The 26563-nt window shown below is 41.3% G+C and overlaps 1 protein-coding gene across 1 annotated transcript in view; it reads right to left on the bottom strand.

The window, feature by feature from the left end:
* Positions 1 to 3444: 3444 nt before the first annotated feature.
* C1QTNF7 (C1q and TNF related 7) overlaps positions 3445 to 26563 on the bottom strand; it is a 35688-nt gene continuing 12569 nt past the window's right edge. The window contains exons 2-4 of the mRNA XM_040594340.1: positions 6324 to 6522; positions 5168 to 5413; positions 3445 to 4432 (exon numbers count right to left, since the gene is read on the bottom strand). Coding sequence (XP_040450274.1) covers positions 3801 to 4432; positions 5168 to 5405 — 870 coding nt within the window. The 5' untranslated portion in view covers positions 5406 to 5413; positions 6324 to 6522 and the 3' untranslated portion in view covers positions 3445 to 3800. The remainder of the gene's footprint in view (positions 4433 to 5167; positions 5414 to 6323; positions 6523 to 26563) is intronic.

The following is a 26563-nucleotide window of genomic DNA, read 5'->3' as shown; positions in this document are numbered from 1 at the left end:
GGCACTATGGCATGTATAGGATGACATATATATTGTGTAGAAATCTTTGATTAATTTTAGATTTGATCCCAAAGAGATTTTGCTCTTTGTTATCCTACAATTTATTGAAACCAAACCAGACCTCCCCACCTACTGGTGTAAATACTGGGAAGACTTCAACCCAAGATATTTTCCATATAAATTCAAATTTAGACAGAGGAGTACCCCTAATGAAATATGTCATCAGAGCTGATCTATTTTCAAGTAAAATAATAGCAATAGCAATGATTTACTTTAGGGTAATGTCTTGAGATCCTGAGTGAGTGCAGGGACACATACTACTTATATACATATGTTGTCCATATATATATATGTAAGTAAAAAGATTCTTCTTGCCAAAACTGGTAGGAACAACTCAACATAATTACATATTTTTAACAGTTCATGCCAAAATACTAAACTGTTCAAATAACTACAGAATCCAAATGGGAAAACTTAGGGAAGCTAAAATGACTTTTCTATGATTGTACAAACATAAATTTAAAATTATTAAGTAAAGGGAAGCAATAACTCTTGGTTTACTTATTCCTGTGATGTCATTTTCAACATAGGTGTGGTTAAAATATCTTTTTTATATTCCATTCATTTTTACAAGATTATTACATGGAAGCTGTTTGCTTTTGGTTAGGATTGCAACCAGGAATATTTCAGTATAAAGCCCTATTTTTTTCCCTATTCAATTGTAAAAAAAATAGTTTTGTCTGAAAATTTCCAGATTTATTATAAGTACCAAATATGTTTCTGTAGCGCCTGAAGAAAATTGATCATACTCTTAAGTTTGGCTTTATAGATTTTCTAATTCTAATAAAAGTTGACCTGTTATTCCTAACATAAATTTTCTGTTGATTCCAATGTTGTAAACCTACTTACACTTTTTTTTTTTTTTTAAAATAAACATGTAATTAAACTCTTCTATTATTTACTTTTGCTGCATAATACATATTATAGGTCCAATCCTGCATTTGTTGAATCATGTTTCCTGGAAGTAACAGGCCTGATATGATTGTCTCTTCTGTCCTGTGGAATTTCAGCGCATACAGCGCTGAGAATGCCAACAGTCTTTTTGCCTTGTATAGGCACTGATGGCAGTGAAACAGTGGCATCAATCATGGTTGAGAATTATGATTTTGCTTCATTTTGCACTCATATTGTGCTTAAGTTGCGGGTTTATAAGTGATTGTACAGCACAGTGATAAACTGAATCTGTAAGTGTTCTCTTCCATATTTTTCACAGGAAGAACCACTTGTATAACATTAAAAAATTAGATGTCTACTTAGAAAAATAATCCACTTTTGTCTTCTGCCACACATCTCTCACTGTCAAGTAAAACAAGGCTTGTATAGGCATTGACAGTTTGATTTGTGGACAGGACTTTGCACCTGTTCGCTGCACAAAGCAGTGATCATACTCAAAGTCATGCACATTAACGCATGGGGAGATAAGGGCACAGATACAGGGTGCATAGACTAATATTTCATACATAACTGTAGTGGTAATTTTGCAATCATGGCTGAATTTTTGTGTTATTTTATTTGGTTGTGATTTTCTTAATTAAGTCAAATACACAGAAAAAACCCAGAAATTTCTCTCCGCCTTGGTCATAAATAAATTGGGATCAGGAGTTGTGTAGCTGTCCTGGTTTCAGCTGGGATGGACTTTAATTATCTTCTCAGGAGCTAGTGCGGTGCTGTGTTTTGGCTTTGGTGTAGAGACTTTTCAGTTCCTCAGGCCTTGCTAGTGAAAAGGCTGGAGGGCACAAGGAGCTGGGAGGGGACACAGCCAGGACAGCTGACCTGAACTAGCCAAGGGGATATTCCATACCATGGGACGGCATGCACGGTATATATAGCTGGGGTCTGGCTGGGGTGGGCAGGTCATTGCTCGGGGGCTGGCTGGGCACCGGTCAGCGCATGGTGAGCACTTGTGTTGTGCACCACGTGTTCCTTTCCTCCTTTCCCTCCCCTCTGGATGTTATTCTTTCCCTTCCCCTTTTCGTTATAACTGGTATTGTCATCATTGTTAGTGGTCTTTCATTTTCATTCTCTTTCAATTATTAAATTGTTCTTGTCTCAACCCTTGAGTTTTATGTTCCTTTCCAACTCTCCTCCCCATCCCTCTGGGTGAGGGGGGAGTGAGTGAGTGGCTCCGTGGGGCTTAATTACCAGCCGGGGTTAAACAATGATATCAACACAGACCACTTCAATGCATCTGAAAATGTCTGAATAACTGTTAGAAATAGCAGGTTTCTGTAAATCTGGGATGAATAAAGTAATACTGAAAATTCTTGAAAAGTAAGAGCACCCCATTAAAGATTGCCAGTCTTGACTTAAAGCTGTTGAACGCTGGAGAACTCGTGATGTTCCTAGGTACTTTTACAATGATTGATTACTGGCAAAATGGGTTCCCCATTTGCAGTGGGAATCGATAGTTTCTCACTGGTGGATCTTCCTGTGCTCCTCCTATCTGATAGAAGGAAGTGCCAGCTACTACCAGAAATTTTATCTCCAGATGGGTACTTGCAAACTGCAATCAAATCACCTCTTAACCTCATTGACAAGAAAAATAAATTGACCTTGTTAGATCTTTTGTGTAAACCACATGGATAGAATTACAACCATATCTTTTTTCCAATGTTTGAGTAAGTTTTTAAAACACTGACAGAAGTAGCAGCTTTGTAACTACTCTTTACTCCTACTTGTAATTCCATTTATCATACATCCAAAGGGCTACAGCAGCAGCCTACTCTGATGACTCGTATTTAGCTGATTATCCATGAGGTCCTGTGTACCTTTTCCAAGTTCACTGATTTCCCGAACTCAGTTTTTCACCTTGTGTGTGAGATCTAAGTTTATTTCATTGCATTTGGCCATACTCTAATATACGTAAATCTGCTTTAATGATGTGACTCAGTTTGTTCCATATGAATTATTCTTATTACTGTAACGTTACTGTTCTATCAGATTTTTTGGCATCCATATTTTTCTTCAGCAAAAAGGTTTTCTTCTTCCACATTTCTCTTAAAGATACTGAACAGCATTGAAAGAACAGCAGATCCTCTTGGAATTACATGGAAAATACCCATGTTGAATACTGATTGTCTCCGAGTTTTTACATCCCCTAGTTTTTAATGACTTTAAATGTTTAATACTTTGTTCTGTTTTTTTATGACTGTCATTGGGCAGTCCTCAGCTAGTACAAATCTTCACGTATTTATGAGGAGGATAGTTAATTATGAATATCATTTGTTGGTGTAAATATTAGATGGGACTGTCCTTGTGATCTGTTCAGCTGCACCCTGAAGCAGGCATTCCTATTTTATTCCTCTCCTTTTTTAAAATCAATGTTTTCTCTGGTTCTATTGTATTTCCTGTCTTAAAATGACCAAAGATTATATTGCCATCAATTGTTCGATTTTACTTTAATGTCATATACAAAATAACCATTCTACATTGCAACTTAATATATTTTATATAAAATCCAATGTACAGTATCTTAGATTTGTTTAAATAGTATTATAAACATAACTTTCAGGAGGAGTCAGTCCTGGAGTGATGCAGTCTTTTGTTAATTACAGTTCCTTTTGATGTCCCTGCTGTTTAGTAAAAAAATCCAGCGTAGATTCTAGAAAGATCCTTATGAACTCAGATTTTGTTCCTGTGAAAGCAAAAATAAACTCTTGATTATTTTTTTTCCCCCACTTTGTGTCCCCCACACAGCTAGGTAAGATCCTGTGCTGGGGTGTCCTTTGACATCATCTGCTTCAGAGCTCATCTTCATCTGATAAAGCATCAAGGTAATCTGTATCAACATATAAAAGAAATCCAGAAAACAAACTGTCTGCCCATGTTGGATCAGAAAAGAGACCATTTTGGTCAGTGTAGAAGATCTCAAGCCATACTTCATCTTCTGGCTGAAGGTAGATCACTGTGGATCCAGAAGCTACATCATGGTTGCCTGTGTTTGCGTCAAATGTCTTTATCCGGTACTTTCCATTGTGAACCAGCCCAATCGCGAGATGCTTGTTTGCTAAGGTGATATCATAGGAAAAATAATAAATCCCTGGGATGGCACAAATAAACTTCCCTGTGGAAGGGTTGTAATGCTCCCCCTCATTGAAGAGAACTTTATTGAATACAATTGGTAATCTTTCTTCTGGGTAGCTCGTGGTGATGCCAACAGAAAAGGCAGATTTCAGCACTATCTTTCCACACTTACAGACCCCTGGTGCACCTGGCTCTCCTCGGTCTCCTTTATCTCCCTTAGGTCCAGGTGGTCCAGCTGGACCTACTTCACCTTTGGCACCAGTCAATCCTCCAGGTCCTTTTTTACCAGACTGACCTTGGTCTCCTTTTTCTCCAGCTGGTCCTAATGGCCCAGTCTTTCCTCTTAAACCTTCAAAAACATTTTAAGTTAGTTAATCGTTGCACATATTATCTCAGTAAATGATTGTGTGACCTATTGTGTGTGCCTGAGCAAACAAGAAAAACAGGTCAGAATTCCAAAACACTCCAAAAATACTTCCAAAATCTTATAGTAAGTTTGTGAAAGGAACAGCAGGTTGGAACAGAGGACTAGGCTTCACAGCCTAGAAGACCTCCTTTGTTTCTATATTCCTACTTTTCTTCATTTGTTTTGATAACACGTTGAAGAATTTTATATGTAATCAGTCAATTGCTGACGGAACTAGGGGCACTGCGGATGGGAAGGACGGCAGCGTGGCTGCCTATATAATGATACTTGTGCACTAAATATCTCCTACTATTTGAGCACTTCTAGTGTGCGCCTAATACCTGCTAATCATTTAATCCTGGCTAATGGCACAAAAGAGACTTTTTATTTGACACCACACTAGCTTCATTTTCCCAGACTTTTTCTTAGCATCTATGTGCAGGTAGGCTACGCATTTACATTTATTTACACAGATTTCAGTATATGCATATTAGACATATCTAAAATATATCTGCATATTTTTTTCTCTCACTATATATACATGCATCACACAAACCCACACAGGCACATACACACATTCATCATATATATGTGTGTATATATACATATGTATAACAGTGATGAAAAAAGGTTTTACTTTGTTGTACTACTGTGTTAGATTACACAAATGTTCAGTACCTGCACTCCCTTTTTCACCTTTTTCTCCCTTCCTGCCATCTCTACCATCTCTTCCTGGAAGACCAATGCGTCCATGTGGCCCCGGGGATCCACTGGCTCCAGGGGGACCCACAGGGCCTGGCAAACCAGGGATGCTACAGATGTATCTGGTGTAGTAATTTTCTCCTTTGAACTGGCTTTGAACAGGTTGTTCGCTTGTGTAGATGGCAAAACTTGTAATGTAAAGCAACACAAACATCCTTGGATCTGAAAAAAATGCATACAAATAAGATTATTTATGCATATCATGGCATTCAAGTCACATGCAGATGGCTGTGACTATGCTAATAAGTGTGATGCTGCAGTGCATTATGCACAGGCACATATGCAGAGATTAACCTGGGATTTCTGCATTACCAGAATCCACGTAAGAAGCAAGGAGGAATATCTGTCAAATTGGACATTTTTCTCATCACCGTATGTGTTACTGTATGTCTTTCAAGTAGCCTGTAGACAGACATAGTATAACTAGCAAATACCAGCTTTTTTGGGTCAAACTTTGACATGTTAAAAAGGGAATCTGGACTTTTCAATGCAAAGTCCTTTGCTTGCATAGTTTATTTTGTCATTGGGACCTGTATAAGCTTTATGGAGAACAGCCTTCTTGCTGAAGGGAGTTGTATCTGTGCTGGGAGGATGTGCCCATAGGAGCAGTCTCTCCTAGTAAGAACAAAGCTTACACCTTGATTTCATTTTGAAATTTGCCCTTATGGTTGCAAATGAATCTCCAAGCTGAACAACTGCAGCAGAAACTTGCTGACCCTGCAGAAAGGATACTAGAAAGACTGTAGCTACAGCTTCAGTGCCAGGTTGGAAACCCTGCTGACCACAACACAAATAATTACTTCACCTTTAATGGGTCGAATCAGGCAGCTGCCCTGAGGGGAATGGATGGAGTGTGAATGGGCTGCTAGTAGGATGGGTTTTTTTAAGCCTGGCTTGGACTGTCATATGAAATGAACTGCGTTGCAATATCTTGCAAGAAAATTGTTTAAAGTTTTATACGTAGTATTTGGGTGTTTTCATAAACATATGAATGTAAATTGGGTTTTTCTGTTCCACTATGTACTGGGAGACTAAAGAAAAAACACTGTAACATGCTGAGGATTTGCAGTACCTTATGTGCAAAGGTGTCTTAAATTAGCGTTGCATTAGCAAAGGGTCAGTCATAGGTCATGTGAGATTTTGCAATTCAAGCTGTTTTTTCTAGTTCCCTTGCTGGTTTCTCAGAAGACTTGTGTGGGGTTTTCTGTTAGGGTTGTCCATTCCTGCAGAGATAATTTATAGCATTCAAGGAAATCAGAGTGCACCGGTTTCTGTGGAGAAAAAAAGAAGAAATGGAACGGGGCATTCAGAAAAATGTGTGAAATACCATCCGTCTTTTTTACTGTGAAACTCGGTTTCATTCTCAAACTCAGTTAAGAAATTGCAAAGTGAATTAATCTAGAAATCATTGCTCCCTTTCCCTTCTCTGTGATACTGATTGGCATTGACTGATTGATTTAAAACCCCAAACTGTTACATTTATTTGCAGCTCATGATATTTCATCTGGTATATGGCATGGTCAAGTCTATTCAGCAAGGAAAACATCCAGCATATACACATACACAGTCTTTATGAAGAATCTTTACTGTTTTACAGAATAGAAAATTAGAAACATAGAATAGAAAATTAGAAACTGTCTTGGTATCAATGGCAATGCAGAAAAAAGCATGAAAATATTGTAGTCGGAGAGAAATAAGTAATGCTCCAAAATTATCTTCAGTGATGTATATTCTGCTTTTCATCTTCAGCATCTTGTATCAAATTGGCAGAAGCCAAACTATTAATTTTGCTGTCATTTGATAAAGCCTTACAGTAGAGTCAGGCACAACAGCCTGCAAGAGTGGATTAACATATGAATGCTTGACATTACAGCAGAGCAGCAAATGATAACTCCACAGCAGTAGTTAGCTACAAGCACAAATTTCACAGCAACATTTGCTCTGATGCACTACTGAGTATACCCAAATAAAGCTCATGGATTTTCATAGGGCTTAAATCAGGGACAACAAAGCTTTCTGCAGAGAACAACTTTAAGCACTTTGCCAGGAGGGAGCAGCTCAGAGGAAGTTCATGCCTAAGACTGCGTATGTGTTTTACACAGAGCTGATGGATAAGAAGCAGACCTGACCTAAGGATCAAGGGCTGGAACAAAACTGCCTGTTGCCAGAAGAAGGTCTAAATCAGTAAGCTAGATGTTCCCACAGTGTTGCACACAAGCCAAGCAAAACCAATGTCAACAACCTCTGGTTTTGCCTATGTCCAGGATCTTTTATAAATCAGAGTAAGAGCCTTAACACAAATGGTCCTATCACTGGCTGGCCAGTAACCTATTGATGTGTGGTGTCTCCAGCTCCCAGACCTCCCCTGCTGTTCTTCTCATGTGCCTACAGAAAATTAATTAATCTGAAACATGTGTTTCTGCTAAGGCCATAGGAAAAAGACATTTGGGAAATGGGAGCAGAACAGGGTTGTTGAGTAAGGATGTGCCTTAGATGGCTGGAGCATTGTGGTTGGAGAAACAATTTGGGAAGTACAAGGCATGGGGGAGAATTCATGGAGCTTTCAGCTATGGGTTGGGGGTCCTAAGGAGTGATGTGGCTGTGAAACAGAGTGGTGGGACTGCAGGAAGGGGAACAGAGCTGGGATTGGGAGGTAATGGTGATAATGTTCAGGTGGTGTTTACAGTCCTGAATTTAGGCTTTGGGGGGAATACAGAAGGCTGCTTCCAACAGTGGTACCCAACAAATGACATTTGGGAAACCATGCATTAGGCCACAGAATCAGGACTTCTCTTGCCCTTTGCCTTTAGACACTTGGATTTCTTCCTGCACCATGGTCCAGTTTTAAAAGGAGAGGTGGAAGGTGTCTCTGTTATTGCAGCAGTCTCTTGGAATGTGTGAATCTCCTCAGATCAAGGAAGGATGTACAGTGTTGAACCCATGCCCCTGTTTCCTGGTGAGTGCTCTAAAAGGTAAATTACAATGTTAAAGGTGAAGGATAACATATGGCCATGCTTTTGAAATTGCAGGCTGAATTAGGAGGCCAAAATCAGAGATTTCTGTTCACCTGGGCTTATGAAGTTAGAGAGTGGAATAGACCTCCCATATCCTTTCTCAGGAGTCATCTGTGTTGCAGTGAAATATTTGATCATAGAGAGTTAATTGGTAGGCAGAAAGTGATTCAGAATTTACACTTTGGTCCTGGCTTCTGGTTGTCCTTTTCAAATATACAAATTTTTGTCCATAAACTGGGGTAGGAAACAATGTCATTTATATATACCAAATTATTTTTCTTCAGGGAAAGGCAACATTTGAGGAGTTAATTCTTTTTTCCAAATATTGAAATCCAGAACAAGCACTTGGTATTCTTGTTCACAATAACAATCATCTTCATCAAAACCATCACCAGAAATAATACTGAGAATGATAAGAACACAGGATTAGTATAATGTTATTCCAAGTTTAGAAAATGCATTTAAATAGGTCCCAAATCCACTAGGTAGAGCAAGAGCACACACCAAGGCATTCACTAGAAGATGATGGACATGCTGATCAGTTCTAATGTGAAGTGATTTCTGGAACAGCTTTTTTAAGTGAGGGTGGCAGATTCATTTGTTCCATCATCGTTCAAATTGCACAGGCAGCATAATCACTGCCCTTATGCATAAACCCAAAAGATCATCTGATTCATTTGGTATTGCAGAAACATTACAAAACCTATTATGGACCTAATACCTTGTCACAGTCTGTTAAGGTGACAGATCTTAAGAATCAAAAGAAGCATCAAAAGAAGCATGGCCAGGTTGAAGGAGGTGATTCTGCCCCTCTACTCAGCTCTGGTGAGACCCACCTGTAGTACTGTGTCCAGCTCTGGAGCCCTCAGCACAAGAAACACATGAATCTGTTGGAGCAGATCCAGAGGGCCACAAAAATGATCAGAGGCATGGAACACCTTTCCTATGATAAAAAGCTGAGAGAGTTAGGGTTGTTCAGCCTGAAGAAGAGAAAGTTCTGGGAAGACCTTTTTGCAGCCTTTCAATACTTTAAAAAGGATGGGGACAGACTTTTCAGTAGAGGCTGTTGTGATAGGACAAGGGGTAATGATTTTAAACTGAAAGAGGGTAGATTCAGACAAGATATATGGAAGCATTTTTTTACATTGAGGGTAGTAAAACACTGGAACAGGCTGCCCAGAGAGGTTGTAGATGCCCCATCCCGAGAAACATTCAGGGCCAGGCTGGATGGGGCTCTGAGCAACCTGATCTAGCTGAAGATGTCCCTGCTCATTGCAGGAGGGTTGGACTAGGTGTCCTTTAAAGGTCCCTTCCAACCAAAACTATTCTATGATTCTATGATCTACCTTGAGAAGATAGTCTGTATGTTACATTCCCATCAAAGCTAGGTGCTGGGCAGAGGATATTTAACTCAAGCCTTTAGGAAATCTCACTTTATAACTAATGATTATGTCATTAACATTATTTTAAGCTTAGAAATTAAGGGATTGTAGCAAATTCCCAGTTTTGAGACTTCCTGGTATGTGATCTAATTTTCTTCTCTAGTTCAGCTGTGCAGGTCTTAATTCTAAAAATTTACTTACTGGCATTGTTTTGAAACAACACTAGAAGATTTCCCATGAACCTGTTAGAAATAAAACCTTGGTCAGAAGCCAGTAATTATTATTCACAAGTTATCCTGGCTGTGTTCTGACTTTTGTCTTTCCTTGCTAGCTTTGAATTCGCTTCCAATACATAGGCACAACTATTTGAGGAGAAGATGTGTTTTAAGTTCCTTGTGCAAAAAGATGTAGATGAGACAGAGCAATGCTTCTGGGCCTTTTCTGTCTGCAGCGCTGGCAATGGCTTAGTGGTGCAGAACAAGATAGTCTATATGTCCTCTGGCTGTCCAATAGCATAGGCCCATACTTATTCACATTGCTTCCTTGCATCCCCACTGTGAGATGTACAGACCTTCCCCAAGCTGTGGTAGGAGAAACAAGGTGGAGAAGGAGGTAATAAGTCAGGATGAAAAGCAGAGAGAGACACCCTCAACAACTAGACTGAAATCTCACTATCTATGCCTGTCTTTTCCCTCTCAAAACATGATCCACAAAAATCAGTTGTGTCCACTTCCCTGAAGGGTCCAAACCTGCCATTCAATTTGCCACCAGCACTGACCTTTCTACAAAGCCTCAGAAACAGTGGCTTGCAGTTTAGCATGCCACACTCTGCCGTTTCTTTGCACTGTATGATTTTTATGCTATTTAAAATATGAGACTTAATTATGGATTTTCCCCCAGGTATTTTACATTGATCATTCATCAGTTGGGCACAGGTTTATGCATCCCCCAGCTCGTTTTGTGTTATGGAGACTATGCTGGACTTCTAGAGCTCCACCTGTAAGACCATTCCTTACTCTAAGGAATCAAGACCACCACTGGCCACCACCACACTCCTTCAGTTAGCTGCACAATCCAGCAATCTTCACATGGCTTTGCATTGTCTTTACTTCCCTTGTGTAAGAAGGGGAGAGTGACCTGACACTTTCTGAGCAGTCTGAACTTTTGATTCTCAGTCCCAGAATGGCTGATGGCACCTAAAGGGATCAGTCTTCAGTGGGAAGGAACATTAACTAAATATTTCTGAGAAAACAATTCTTGAATGCCTTATTAGCAATGCTGGCATTTAACAGCCTCACTTGCTTAAGTTTGTACTCAGTCATGTTTGAACAGTCTCCTTCAAAACTGTATTGAATGCAGTCAGATTCTTCAACCATGTCTCAAGCCTTCATGAAAAATAGAGCACTGATAATCAAGAGCAGAAGTTCAATGGGTTTGATTTTCAAAATGTCAAAGGAGTGGGAGTAATTTTATTTCTCAGTGTCTGACTTGAAACATAGTCTCTCTGATTCCAGCCAGTCACATTACTTGGAAGGGCTCTTTTACTAAAAATGCCCTAGAAGCTGGTCAAGGCATGTATCAGTGAGATAGTCTGGCTCAGCTGGGGGGTAATTTTAACATGAGGGCTGGCAGGTGAAGCTATTTCACTGCCAGCTGTACCAGAACACACAAATAAATGAAACCTGACAGAATTTGTCTTGACAGAGAGCCGAGAAGCTGGGCCACTTGTTTGCAGTTGGCAATTGACATGGAGACAATGTTATGTTTGCTTGCAGCATAGTGAAAAATGGCCAGGATTTAACAGTAGAATACTCAGGATACAAATATCCCTACACCTTGGATGCAGACTTCTTTAAAAGGTTTTCTCTATTTTCTTAAAATAAAATAAATATATATAAAAAAAGAGAGCGAGACAGGAGCCATAAATCACAAGTTGTCTTCAGGGATGACCTGCAATTTGCAGGGTTAGTTATGAATCTGAACCAGAGTCAAGCATGTGGAAGTATGTAGACATCTAAAGATGAGGACAGATCCTAGAGCAGTGTGCCCATCTCCCACCTTCCAGTTCAGGCAGGCTTCCTCTTCCTGATTCCTCCCCAGCCCTTGCCAGGAGAATTTCCATCTCTATCTTAGATCATTCTGCTTTACCAGCTTTACAATGATAGAAAAGAATTGGAGAATAGACTAGGAAAACCATTTCAGATGGCATGGAAAGAGGAAAAATGTGAGCAAAAAGAAAATGCCAGACTGCAAGGCACAGGAGGACAAACAAGAACAAAACTCATGGATAAGTGCCACAAGTCATACAGAACAGACTTCCACTGCTTGTGCCTTGTGCTCACGTGTTCACACCTGGGCTTTGTGAGCAAAAGTCCTTAAAGAGCTCCCATCATGAGAGCGATCACTTTGTGGGGAGGTGAATGATGGGGACCAGCCAAAGAGAGCTCAGGGGACACACAGCAACAAGAGCTTTGGGAACTTCACTGGATTTGTGGCTGAATATGTTCTAGTCCCTGGGCATGGCTTAATTCTCATCTCAAGGTAAATGTCTTTCATAAAATCACAGACACTTCTGAAGATGGACTCTCCTTCATGTAGTTGCTCCCTTGGTGACAGCATATTGTACTAAAAACAGTGTTCACCATTTAAAAAGGCAATTGTGTACACAAGAAAGCTTCCAGACCCTGAAAGGGACATTCCTCCCCCAGCACATTGTTTTCTTCTGGAAGTTCATCAAATGATATCACCCAGGCACATTGCCTTTCTGGGAACCCCACGGAAAAGTAGGCATCCAGCCAGGGACTACATTCTACATCAAACTAAGCAAAGACCAAAGGAGCAATTTAAATGCTTGGGCAGGACTAAGCTGGTTGATTTCCCCTGAAGCAAGTTGGAGAAGGCTGCCATAAACTCCTTTGTCAGAGGAGCTGTGGAGGCTGTGACCCGGGGCAGGGAGCAGCCATGTTCAGCTGCATGCCAGACTTGTCCCTGTTCTGCTCTACGTGGAGGAGGACATCTGTCTGGGGCTTGACACAAGTCCATTTTTCAAACTGCAAACAGTCATAGTTAAGTTAGCAATATTTTTAAGTGTAAAAAGGATCCCTCTGCACTGCTGCTGCAACACAGCAAGCCATTAACTTTTCCAAGATAACTGGAAATTTTGCATACATGGGCAAATCACTAGCTAGAAATGGCTTGTACTGTGGTTCCTTCAATCCAGATGATACTGTAAACAGTCTTCAACATACTGGGAAGTGCAAAGGTAGGATAAAATATTAATTTTCTAAATGCAATATTTGGATAAGTATGCATGTCTGACAAGACTGTGGAGGACTAATTAGTTGTTATTTATATGACACTTAGAAGATGGAAGGCATTGTTAAAGCCCTATAGTATGAATTTAATTGTTTTAAACCTCTCTGAACTTTATTACTGAGAGTTTATATGTTGCAGCATAAAAGCAGGAATTTCTGAAGTGCTCCAAACTGCGCTCCCAGGAACAGCAGACCTGCACAACAGAGCTCAGATAATACCAGTCCTGAAAAATACTCAGTACAGCTCCCTCAAAAGGTAACTGCACAATTGTGCATTTGAAAGCAGACTTAGAAAAGCAGCATTCTGGAATTAAATATTCGTGGGTAACAAATAATTTCATGATGCTAAGACCTTTGGGCTGAATTTACAAAACTTCCTGTAAATTCCAAGTTTTACATAGGACTTTCACACATATGAAATGCATCATGGGGGGAACTGGGTGCCTAAGTCTATGAATGACCATAAATGATGATTGAACCATAAAACCTCTGATATACCAACTGGAGCATGAGAAGGCTGTCTTAGCCTAGAGCAGGGGTCCTCAAACTACGGCCTGCGGGCCGGACACGGCCCCCCAGGGTCCTCAGTCGGGCCCCCGGTATTTACAGACCCCCCCGCCCCCCCCCCCTGCAGGGGGTTGGGGGGGAACCAAGCAGCCGCAGATGGCTGCCTGCCACTGCATCCGCGCGCTGGGCCCCTGGTTAAAACGTTTGAGGACCCCTGGACCAGAGTTTCTGAAGAAGATTTCTCTTCAGAAACTGTGCTTTGCAACACAGATACTCAGGACAGCAACATGAGGCTGAAACCATGCATACCTGATGTGGCTCAATACCCAAGCAACCTGGTACAAACATACAGGTCACTGTACTATCTACTGCCCGGAGTTAGCTGAAAGGTCTCCATCTTCTGGACCCTCGGTGCACTGTTGGCATGTTCAGGAGCACCAAAGAGAGCACCTCAACATGAAACTAAAGAGTCAAACTTAAGGGAGAGGTTGTGGCTGTGAAGCTGAATCTCACAGAGGCGTTAGTCTTAGCAGGCCGTGCCTCATTGGCACAAACAATAAATGCATTTAAAAGCCTAAGCCAATACTGGGGCTCAAACTGCTGTGGGGCTGAAACTTCTGAAAGCCTAAGGCATTTTGAAAGCTTAGGAAGCCTCATGTGCTTTTCAAAATGCCACCCACATTAATGTACGTCCCCAGCCTCTGGGACTGCCAGGCTTTCATGTCCACCCTGGTGGTCTCCTCCATGCTGGGGTTCTAACTTGGCAGTACAGGAGATAAAAACGTGGTCTGAAAATCAGCGTGCTTTCCTGGCTGTGGCTGTTCTGAGAAAAATCCCGTTTAGTGAAGTGAGTCTACCTCAAAGCTATTACTTCAACAGTATTACTTCTATATTTATACTGGAATAGAAAAAGAAGAATTTGGCCCGGTTTAGTCACATGTGTGATTGTTATGGTTAATGTCAGATTCAGGAGATCAGAGCCAAGAAGATATAAAAATAGAAAGAAATTTATGTAATGTCTGCTTTTGGGTAATAGCACTTCTTTAAAGTATGCTTCTTCCTGATTAAATCAAACCTTTAAATAACAACTTGATTTTCAGAGAGGTTAACCTCTTTGTGACACTGAAGGACATGCACATTAGTAAGACATCTCTAAACAGTTTGGAGAATTCAATTCCATTTGAATTCTGAAACAAAGACTTGGGTTTTGATAGAAGAGCAGAAGGCACAAGGCATCCTGCCTCTGATCAGGCTTCTCAGGAACACCAGCTCCACTCAAGCCCACCCTTTGATAGCCCCGTTGATACCCAGCAAGCACTCACACAGGACCTGCATTTCTTGTTGATGGGCCTGAAGTTCTACAACTTCACATCTTGTGTCGGCCAAAGGCTGGCTGCTCCCAGGGACTGGGGGCGATGGAGCTCCCCACAGGGTAGCAGGGCAGGGTCTAACCAGCCAGAGCCCATCCCATCACCCCAGCAGTGACCCGGGCAGCCTGGAGGCAGCTGGGGCATCCCCAGCACCTGAGGCCAGGCCAGGACTTCAGCCTGCGGGTGGGGGTGCAGCTGGGCTGAAATGGGGTCCTGGACCATGGGCGGGGTGGTGGGACACCCCAGAAAAGGCTGGCAGGGACAGTCAGGGGTGTCAGTGCCCTCAGGGCTCTGACAGTCTGTACTTATTAAAAGAGGAAAGAAGCATTGTGATCCCACTCTGGCAGCATGAGTCCACTCTACACATATGGAAATAACAGTTTTCAGCATGAGGTATTAAAAAGTCTGTTTAATTCCATATGGATCCTTACCCCTCTCCCCACTGCAGCATTCACTGAGCCACATAGCCAACTCAGTCCTTCAGGATTTGCTCTTGCTTTCATCAGTTCTATGGTGGACTGTTTGGATTAGTAGTCTCAGTCTGGGTTGTTTGGGTTTTTGGATACAGAAACTGGTATGTATTGTGAAGATGTAAGTGTCAAGCTTGCTTATTTGAAGAAATGTTTGGATTGTTCTTACAATGCATTGAAAAATCTAAATTCTGTTATCAGACCTTTTTCTTATTTGAGTAACACTAATCTGTTTTCCTCTACATTTCCAACCTGAACATTTCAGGCAGGCAGCTTTAAATCCCCAAGAAAAAAGCTTATGAAGAAAAAAAAAATGTTTTCTAATTTGTAAAAACCTTGAAAGTGAAAAACTCATGCTGTTGTATAGAGCTCTGGAGAGCCTATCAGCCTATTTTGCTAACTACTATAGCTGACTATTTATACTAATTGTAATATATCCTAACAAGTCTTTAAAAAGAGTTTAACGAGCATAATTTATTGAGGAGAGGAGAGCTTTGTCTTCCTTTGACTCAGATTTGCCTGACACAAATTCATTTACAAGAATGACAGTTTTTCCTGTGATATGATAACTTCAAATTGATACACATAATCATTTGTCAGCATGATGCTGTACACACTGAAATCAAATGCAAGCCTCTCTCTCTTATTAGTGGTGTTTGATCAGATTCATGGAGAGGAAGAAAGAAAGCAGAGCTCAGAGTTTTCTTTCAGGAGATCTGATTTCTGTTCCTCAGTCAAATGTCTATTCCATGGCAATTATTTATTCTTACATGCTTCTATTTCTTCATCAGCAAAAAGCAATATCAATAATATCAGGAATAATACTGTCCTGCTGATGTAAAAGCAGGTTATTTCAAAAGCGCTTTTTAGAGTCTGCTTTTCTTAAGTAATTGTGAACTGCCATTTCATATTTCAAATCAGTTCTCTCATAGGAGATTAAAATGGATGAAGTCAGCATAATTCCTGAAGTTTTTTCAGTACCGTGCACATGAGGTCTAGTGTGATAACTGGCCATTTACGAGTCTGTAACACAGCATCAGCTATACTTCTGCTTATTAAGAACAAAATTTGGGCTTTATGGGCATAGCTCTATTGAAACCATGTGCCTTATGTTTATATCTGGCATTGAAGGTGTTTTCTCACTTTATTTCTTGCAACAAAAATTTTACAGTTTTTTTAAGTCCATCCTATCTGGGAAGTATTTTTTCTTTGGGTTTCTCCAGGGAGCAGCATGAAGAAGCTGCAGCTGTCAGTCAGCTTGCCACTCTTCAGCAGGAAAGCCTGACCTTTGGCTGGTAAGGAGTGAGCTTTACCTTGACTTTGTTCTGCATGCGTGTGATACTTCAGGGTGATCTCAGCAGGGTCTCCACGGGACTCCTGGACAGTCTGAAGATCAGAGTGTTTAGCAACCGATTTAATTTCACTTTCACTTGAATTTGCCCTGATCTCAGCCTGCCAACAAGTCCCACCTAACCTTGAATCATGGGGTGTTAGAGTCACCCTAGGAGGTCCCCAATCCAGCTGGTCTTCCCCACACTGATGAAGATGCCACTGTGTAGCAAATAGCATAGATGGAGGCATCTTACCCAAATGCAGCATGCTGAGGTTAGCCCACATAACCAGTGCATTGGGTGGACCCTAAGCTGTGTGGTGCACTGTGTCCTGGTGGTACCAGCTGGATTGCCCAGACACAGCACTAGAGGGGTTCCTTTGGGGAAGGAGTAAACAGGACACACAGGTAGCACAGAGTTATCCACAAATGACACAGACTTGGGGTGCATCTGCAGTGCAAACACAGCCCGAGTTAGTGGTATGTGGTGGGTTATGCCAAAGTATACACATTTCTTAAAAGTCAAAGGGATCATAGATAACCCTCTTCGCAATTTCATAATCAGTGAACATGACTTTGCCTTATTATAGCATCTGGAGTTTTGCTCAGGTTTCTCATTCAAGTATCTACTGATGTAATTTACAATGATGACAATAAACTCAGTGTTGTTTTACAGCTGCAACTCCATGGCAGCTGTCTGCCATGAGCCTTTTTGCATTTTAAACAGTAACCTTGATTCAAATTTATTTCTTAAGAAATTCTGGCTAGTCTAAGACAATATGCCAGAATCACTTCTAATGATCTGTCCTCCAGAAATTTCCTTATAATTGTTAATACAAATAAAATTTATAAAAAAGGGGAGTCATGCAAGGCTTAGAGCATATTAACTTCAAGTTTCCATCAGGGTAAAGCGTTTTGCAATTTCCACTTTAATGGAAACCTACAGAGATTCAGAACGTATTGACTTGCAAATAAAGTTGAAAATACATAAAACATGGAGAAGCTTTCTCTTGACTTGGTTAAAATGACCTTTCCTTTCAGTGATAAAGCTGTTTAAGTTTTATGATATGGAATCAAGATGTAAAACTGAAAAAAGTTATTATAATTTAAAGTCTCTCAGATCAGTTCAGGCAGTTGCTTTTTGCTCAGACAGGGCATAATTTTACCACAGACAAGTGTGTGTATGTGTGCATGTGTGTGCATGCATACACATATACATCTGTAACTTCACCAGCCAAAGGGGTCTTGTTCTCACTTAGATTTTCTTCAAGACCCTGGAGGATGGTGGATGCATTTTATGTCAAATATATTATTAAAGAGGTTTTATCTATTTGACTTTGACCGATGGAGTTAATTTTCTTTAATACGGATCTATTCTCTGATGGCCTGAATTAACGATGTACTTAGATGTGTTTCTAGCTGATAAACAGTAAGCTGGTATGTAATAAGCTGCTTTGTTGTTTTTATCTTTGTGATAGGTATTCATTGGGCACTGCAGAAAGTTCTATTTTGATATTTGTGATTTTGTCTATCGCTTAAAATACACATTATAACTTGAATAGGATAACTGCAACTGAAAACTCTCCTATGTTCAAACATCAAATCTTTCTTGCTTAGAATTATCCTTTTCTTTGTGAGATGCTGTGATTTCTTATGAGACTTGTTTTTTGTCTGGGTTTGGGAAAGTTTCAGTGTATGTAAGTGCATATATATATGTATGTATGTACACACACTGTAAAGGTAAAAAAAAATTATAAATTTATCAGCTCATGGGAGAGAATATTGAAATACTTCATTTGGAGACAATTTTATTGGCACAGCTTCTCTCTCTTAGTTTTTAATCTGTTTTGTTAATGCATGAAACTAGGTCTCTGTAGAAGTTCATAATCCACTGCTATTTCTTCTCCATAAAATTAATTGATGTCCCCGCTTGTTCTCTTGGGACGATTATGAAGCCATCCATAACAATAATTTCATTATGTCTGTGTTTTAGGATTAATGTTACATATGAATGACTGGTAAATATTATCAAAAGCCCTTCTAGCCCTGTGCTCTTGCTGTCTGGTGATGCCCTGTAGCAGGCTCTTGCACTCTTCCCAAGGGTGTGGGAAGCGTGCAGTGATGCTTGCCGGGAGGTTATCTTCCTGCTTCCAGTGCTCTGCAGCTGAGGTCTTCTGAACTGGAGGTATTTTCTGAGTCTTTGCTTTCTGTCAGCCTTGCTGGACTCTTTATCCATAAACTCAGAAAGAGCTTAAACTCTGGCTTTTCACAGATTCCTCATTGGTAAATTTGTTGGATTAACCATGCACAGAACACATTTGTCTCCCTTAAACCTTTTTGTCTTCCTTAAATCTTTAAAACTGATAATTTCATTTGATTCCTTCTGTTTCTTGCATTATAAAACACAGTGATTAATCTGCTCCTTAGTATGTTGTCTTTCTCAGAAAAAGCAGTAACCTTGGACTCCTTTTGATTGCCACAAATATTTCTTTAATATTTTTAATTTACAATTAAAAGTTCTAGTAGTTATATGGTCCACTAAATTGTAAAATCTTTTCCTCTAGTGTATGAACATTAGTAAGCAAGATTCTGAATGACACACAAGTGCAGCTTTCATGTTATGTCCTCAGATCAACGTAAACCCATCATCTCTAACAGAAATGCAGATATACAGCTGCAAAAAAATGCAGCCGCCTAAGACTGTGTTATCTAGCCTCTGCCAAAGACTTACAACATGGGACAGAATCTCCCCACTGCAGCAATCATCGTTCTGCTAGACTTAAAAGCCAAGAAAAGTAGTAAAAAGTAAATACAATGTTTTCCAGGAGACATCGGTGGCTCTTACAGAAAGAAAAAAACTCTTTGAATTAATCAAAATTGCATTAACTCTCATGTGTTTGCTAGAAATAGCTGAAAGGACAGTCTTCCAGATACTCTATAAAACACTGCTTTGATTGGCACTTTTTTAACAAAACAATAATGGTTTCTTAATACAGATGTGTCTCATTACTATTCAAAATCAAGTTTATTTATTTACCTGTTTTAACCGTAGAATGTCAAATTATAGAGACTCTTGCTTTGCTCTCCATGAGTAGTCGGCTGAACACAGTGGTACCACTGATGACCTCATGTCCTTACAACCACAGTGGTGGTTAGGTTACAGGGTGATGACATTTGCCATTCCCTGTCAGGGTGGCTTTTCTCCTTCTTTTCCTCCTCCTTCTCCTCCTCCTCCTCCTCCTCCTCCTCCTCTTGTGCCTTCCCGCACAGAGCTCCCCTCTCCTTGCTGGGCTCCTGACACTGCTGAGCTCTCCTTCCAGCATCAGGAGCCCAAAGGTCAAAATCTGTACTGCTCCCAACGGGTATATCAGGAAAGGACCCTTTTCCCCTTTGTTCCCTGTCTACTGGGATGCAGATTCCTCTGGATTTTCTCTTTAATTGCCAGTCCCTGAGGCTGGAGGTCAGGGGGATGGAGAGATGCAGCAGCATGTGAAGCCCAGGGGCAGCCAGGGCCATTCTGGTGCATCACTGCGTGGCCCTCCAGGTTGCCACCATGTCAACATGGGACAGAGAGAAAGGGGCAGCTGTCTGGAGAGTAGTGGTGGCAGGGAGGTGGCAGTGGAAAGGCTTGTCACCCCTGCATGATGCTACAGCTGGCAGAGTTGAGAGATGGCTGGGAGAAGTCCTTAAATGGGAACTCAGATGTGAAACTTGTTTTTCCTGCCAGAAGTCTGGCTGAAGTAGATCGTTGTAGCGTATGTTCAAGCTGTGGTGAGCCCAGATAACATAGTCAATTCTCTGTGTTTGAGGTCTGTCTTCAAACCACGACAAGGATGCAGTATGCCAGCAGTTACAGAAGAGGGACCTGTGGGAAGGTCACAGCGTGTAGGCTATAGCCCCGAGCCCCGTGCACTGCCGCTGCCCTTTCCTCATTTGCAGACTTTTGAAGACTAGTCCTCCCTTGTGAACCCTGGCAACAGAGATGCTGTGCAGGTGGTACCACTTGTGCAGAAGTAATCGCAGCCAAAACAGCCTCCTCTCCAGAGGCCCTCGACTGCAGAGAGGGCAATAATGACTCACTGCCTATTAGCAAACATAGTGTGTTTGGCAAAAACAAGGATCCTGTGAAGGAAAGAGGTTGTTTTGTTTTGGAGTTTCATCTGTAAGCTGTGGGGTTTATTTTTTCTATCTTTTTTAAATGTTTCCTGTTTCTGCCCTGTCAGTGGGTGCCACAGTGAGGCCCGAGGAGAACCAGACTGTCTGTGACTCTTTCTGTGCCCAAAGTACAAAGACCTGAAGGCAGACGGGCAGCTGAGACCTGCTGTGTGTAGCGCACGTATGGAAACGATGCTGCTGCTGTTTCCAAATGACGAATGGTTGGTAGCTCTTGAGTTTTGCATGGCTTCATTTTGATATCTTTGAGGGAAAAAGGTTGTGCAAGTCTCTCTGCGATAAGCAAAAGGGGAGTTTGCTCTCGCCTGGAGGACGTCTGCTTTCCAAGAGCAGCAGGACATGGCTGAGGCTCCTCAGCCTTCTCACCTGCAACAGCAGCTAAAACCCACAGTGGGGAGAGGCCAAATGGAGCCCTTGTTCAGTGTGCCTCTTGCCCATGAACTTGGACCATTTCCCAGAAACAGCAGGCAGCTCAGGAACCCTAAGAACCCCCTGTCTGCCTATGTACATTGCTGTTTATCATCCTGGTCTAGTCCAAATACCAGGAAAAGGCCAAGGGAACATGAAGTCCAATCTGACTGATGCGTTAGCAATATTATTTTCTCCATAAAACCCCCACATTTTATGAAGGGTATCTGTTCCATTCTGCTCATGACTTGCCCCTTGCTGTGGCCTGTCTGTGTAGGATAAAGCTGCTCCAGTGTATCAGGCCATTTTAATGCTCGTGGTCTTCCCTCATTCTTCTGAGTTACTTTTACCCCAGGCTAAAGTTTGTAAATCTTTGACTCCTGTTTACAAATAGACAGTCTGGATAACATTAGCAAACATAAACAGTACTCTCCCTGAAAATCCCATTTTAAACACAGGTTTGTAAAGACTAATTTTATCTCTGCCATCTGTAACTAGTTAAAATGCCAATTGTTTTTCTTTAAAAGGATTTTAAGAATGGATAGTAACCATGAGGTAGATTAAAAGTAATTTAAATTGTAGGTTTTTATTAAGAGTTTAGAAAAAAATCTGTTAGAGAGCTGGGTTATCTGCGGTCTCCAAGTGGTGCTGAAAAAATGATAGTGCTCTCAGTTGTCATAGGAGATATTTTTCTTTTAAGCTGTATGATATGTTTTTCTAACATTTATGCTCAAACTTGCGTTGGTTTATCTTAAAATAATTTAGTTAAATGCCACATCCTCAGCAGACACTGTAATTGATCTAGAATCAACCAATTTATTTTTATTTGGCCTAAGCTGGAAAAAGGAGTTACATAAAGTAAGGATATAGTCGGGCTATATAAACCAAGGATATAGTCAGGCTCTTGTTGCAGAAATATGTGTACCAATTTAAAATGTAACTGTCCCTCTGCAGTTCGTTACTGCTGTTCTGCTGGGGCTCCCTTTCTTTGTAGATTAGCTGCTTCCATAGGCTGTTTAACCCAGCTGACACTGCATTAAATCATACGAGGAGCATTTGTGTGCTTTGCTATCCAGTACTGTTTTGCAGGGCAACGTAAGGGTTGGGGAAGGCTTCCCACGTAGTAAATGGCTGACCAGGGCATAGTGCAGTATAAACCATTCCTACAGTCATTGGACCCACCAAAATCAGCTGTTTCAGCTGAGACACTGGGCTTTGCACAGCTGCAGGCATATGTTCCTCCTGCTGCCCTTTCTGGGCTGTGGCCACCTTAGGGAGATCTCAGTGGGTGGCAACTTCATAAAGCACCTTGTCAGGATTCACCAGACATATCCGTCAAAAATTTAAGATGCTAGCATGGCTGATACATCCTCCTTTCCTTCTGGCCACTTTGCAACTGAGGCAGGTGAAAACAATTTTTATCCATTGCCATTGTTTGCTAGGTGGGAGCCAAAGTGCTAAAAGTGTCCAGATGGGTGCTTGCACTGGTCTAATTAAATCAGCTTTGAAACACATCTTTAGGCTGTGGACAGATGTTAATTTTGTAGAGAGCTGTGCCAGATGAAGATTACAAGCCACGCTGCTGGAGGTTATTGCCCTCACAGCTCCGCTGGCGCAGCTGTCCCAGATCCTCTTCAGCTTAGGGTGCAGACATGCATCTCAGGTGGTGAAGGCTGGAGAGGTCACCACCTGCCTGCCCATGCTGGCACCCTTGGCACAGCACCAGCTGTGCTGAGTGCTCCAAAGTGTGTCTTCTGGCCTCTTTCAGTCAAAATGAACCAGGCTGGCCTGTACAGTAGGAATAAGAGAGCTCTTGTTTGCTCTGGCTCATTGTGTCTGAAAAGGAGTGGGGAGCTCTAACTGGGCAGGGGACAGTGGGAGCACAGGGGACAAGCTTGGGTTGGCACAGCTGGGTCTGAAGGAAGCTTCTGTTTGCAGCCTTCCTGTGCTGGGGTGGGAGCAGAAACCATAAGTGGGGTGACCCACGGGCGAGGAGTTTTGGAAAGTGGCAAGAGACTCAACTGCTTTGGGCTGCTCACTTACCAAGGTCTGGGCATGGCTTAAGCTAGGGCCGCAGGGGCTGATGAAGGATTGTCAAAGGCAGTCCAATCCAAACAAGCAAGCTTTTCTTGTCAAGCAGTTATATTTTTACCAAATGTGTTAATGTGTGTACAGACAAAGTATGACACAATGTTGACCAAGTCTGGTGAGCTACTAGCTTCACTTGGCCAAAACTATCTTAGCAGACATTATTAAACTTCCTATGTTATACAAAGGTCAACTATGACAAATTAACATGCTTTTTTGTGTCTTAAACCCTGTCTGCATTAGGAACCATCATATTCATTCTCATGACGAATCTCAGCTAATACGTATTAGCTTAAAAGCACCTTAAATGCCTTACAAAAACTTCTATGCGGTCGTGACCTTAGTTATTGAGCTGACCCATTTTCAAGCATGCTAAATTTATGGTTTCATCCTGTTGTTCAAGAGCTGCTTATTATTAAAGAAGGCAGGTAGTGCTGTTTCCACTGAAAAGTAGGAAAAAATGTCACTATTGCTGATGGTGCTGTCTGTTTCCTCAGCTCTCCAAGCCAGTTTTTAATTAAGCATACATAATGCAGTCCTTCCTTACTGCCCTTGCTGGGGGAGTATTTCTTTTGATTGCACTTTTAAAGATCATAGTTACATGCAGAAATCAGCCCTATCTTTGATTTTCAAGAAGTGAATCAAAAAGTGGCTGAAAATAACCCCAGGTCCATGCCCCATCCCCAAGCTCCCGCCCGTGCATTGCGTGCCCTCCCCACAGGGACCAGGTGGTTAGCCCAGGAGAGCAGCCAGCTTCATTCTCTGAGGCACCTGGTTGTGTCCATCTTCTCAGGAAACAAATTACAAATCCTCTGTGTATACAAGCTACTATTATTTATTGGTTGATTCATCATTCCCCACAGTTTCCTTCAAAATCTCCAAGCAGTGAAGAAACATGTTCCCTATTCCATAGAAACATGGCATTTATGTAAGCTGAAAGCGCTCCTGAGAACATTGATTTACCTAGCTCTGTTTTCTGGCCACTTCCTAATGCAGCTTTCCAGAGTTTTAGCAGCACAGCTCACAGCCATCCAAGTGAAAGACTGGCAACAGGAGCAGCAAAAGAAAAATAGGTACAAGCATCCCTAATCAGGGCAGGAGCTGGATTTGCTGTGGCACCTTTGCTGGGTGGCACACTGGGTTTGAGCCTGGCATTTGATTTTCTATGACCACTAGATGGCATAAAAAAATGCTCTTGTAGGCATCAGCTTGTTCCAGAAAAATTACTGTGTTGGGGTCATGCTGCAGTTAAAGGGGATTCTTACGTTGCTTTTAATCAAAGGCATATTTTGATGTTCCTCTTGGATGCAAAAATGTAGGAGTCGTCCTCCTGAGCAAAAATTAACCTTAGCAGCAAAATTCAGCTTTAAATAAAATAAAAAACTGCTGAAGTCAGTGCCATTCTCAGGTGGAGGATAACATAGCAGAAGATGAGGAGTAGGGAGGTTGCTCTGCTAATTGCATTACAGGACAAGGTGCTATGAAAAATCATCAGTTCTCATCTTGGTTTTGATAATGATTCTCTTTGTAGCTTTGAGCAAATCACATAATCTGCTTCATTTCTCAATTTCCATATAAAGGGCAATGATTTTCTGCCTTGCAGTGGTGCTGCAGGAGTTAATTAATACTCATAAAGCACAAACGGAGAGAAGAAAAATACCGATGACTCCCAAAAGCTAATTGTAAGAAAGAGCTCTCCTGGTCTGTCTATCCTGCACTATCCAGCTATTACTGTGCCACTGTGGTGGTTATAATAAGATGATGGATTATGGGTAAATTTAAAACATACTGGAAAAATGTTGCTAAATGCTACTGAAACAAAGTAAAACCACTGAAAGAAATGAATTAACATTTTATTTTTTGTTCCATTTGTGGTATAATTCGTTATGGAAATTTCATGGGAAGCGAAAACAGCCTGCCTGCAGCTCTCTAAAACCCGTCTGAGTTAAAGAAACAGCCTGATGGATGATGGCTTGCATGGCCTGACCCCCACCTGCAGTCCAGCTTCCCTCCAGCTGAGGGCAACTTTCAGTTCAAATCTGCAGCTTTGGTGCAGTCTCGGGTTCGGTTGCTTATTCATAATTAAAACTGCTAGTTACTCGGAGCGCTTTGCAGCTGCTGTGAAAGGTAATGTCTCTTGTACATCCTCAGGATCAAGATCTTTGGTGATTTCACAGCAGAAATATGCAATCTGATGATAATGGCTTCTGATATTTCTGCTTTATAGCAAGACATTTTTGAATGCTGTTCGGAGCTAAGTGAAAAAGATAGGGAATCCACTGTAAATTATTAGTGACTTGGAAAATCTTGCCGCAGCAATTGGTATGACTGCTGTGGTCAGGAGATGACATATTTCTCTTTACTCTTCTCTTTATTGAGTGTAGTGGCTATGAATGCCCTAAGGAGAGCCAGAGGATTTTACAGGGTGTAATGGGAACTACTTTTCATCATTTAGAACGAAAGGGTTTAAAGGTTCAGATAAGGACAGTACTGAAAAAGAGAATTTGGCATAATGTCCCTGAGAAAACAATATTGCAACAATGAACAATGATATTCAAGCATGCTTTATACACTGATTTCACTGCCAATGAAAAGAGACTGACTGTGTGTCTTCCCATAATGACAGAGGGTATTTATGGCATAAATGTAAGTTTTGGTTTATCTGAAACTGAGTTTTATCAGCTGTCCTTTAACAAACTGAGGAATCAGACTGTGAATGAGAGACACGAAAACTGTCAGACCAAAACACACCCAACCAAACAAATGATTACTGATTGGCCTTGAAGAAAGCTGAGAAAAACATTTTTCATAACAAAAATAAGGCACTGAAATACTGTAGTTGCAGTGCCAAAGTGATTTCCAACCACTCACAAGAGTATCAACTTTGTTTTTCCAGCGATAAATTTAGTTTTTCCGCTTGTCCCCACTGCACATTTCAGTGATGGTGTTGGAGACTTTTCAATTTCCATTTAAGATTTTAAACAGCAAATAAAGTGATCTTGGCAGCCTGTGGGAGAGCTAATGCAGGAGATAGAAGATGTGTAGAAAATGGTTTATACAAAGGTTGAGTTCAGGTTCAACTACTCCCTCCAAAGCCATACTGCGGCCAGGTGACAGCAAGCACTCTGCAGCCTCAGGAGCATCCAGGAGTCTTTCAGATGGACCAGAAGTTCAATGAGATGTTTTATCAGCTTGTTTCCTTATTCTGCTACAGCTGTGGTTCCCCTGCGCCTGGGCCTCACTGGCTGCAATGCAT

The sequence above is a fragment of the Falco naumanni genome, chromosome 1 (assembly GCF_017639655.2).
Source record: "Falco naumanni isolate bFalNau1 chromosome 1, bFalNau1.pat, whole genome shotgun sequence".
In the NCBI taxonomy this organism is placed as follows: Eukaryota; Metazoa; Chordata; class Aves; order Falconiformes; family Falconidae; genus Falco; species Falco naumanni.
The sequence above is the reverse complement of the archived record's forward strand: the minus strand, read 5'-3'. Positions and strand labels throughout refer to the sequence as shown.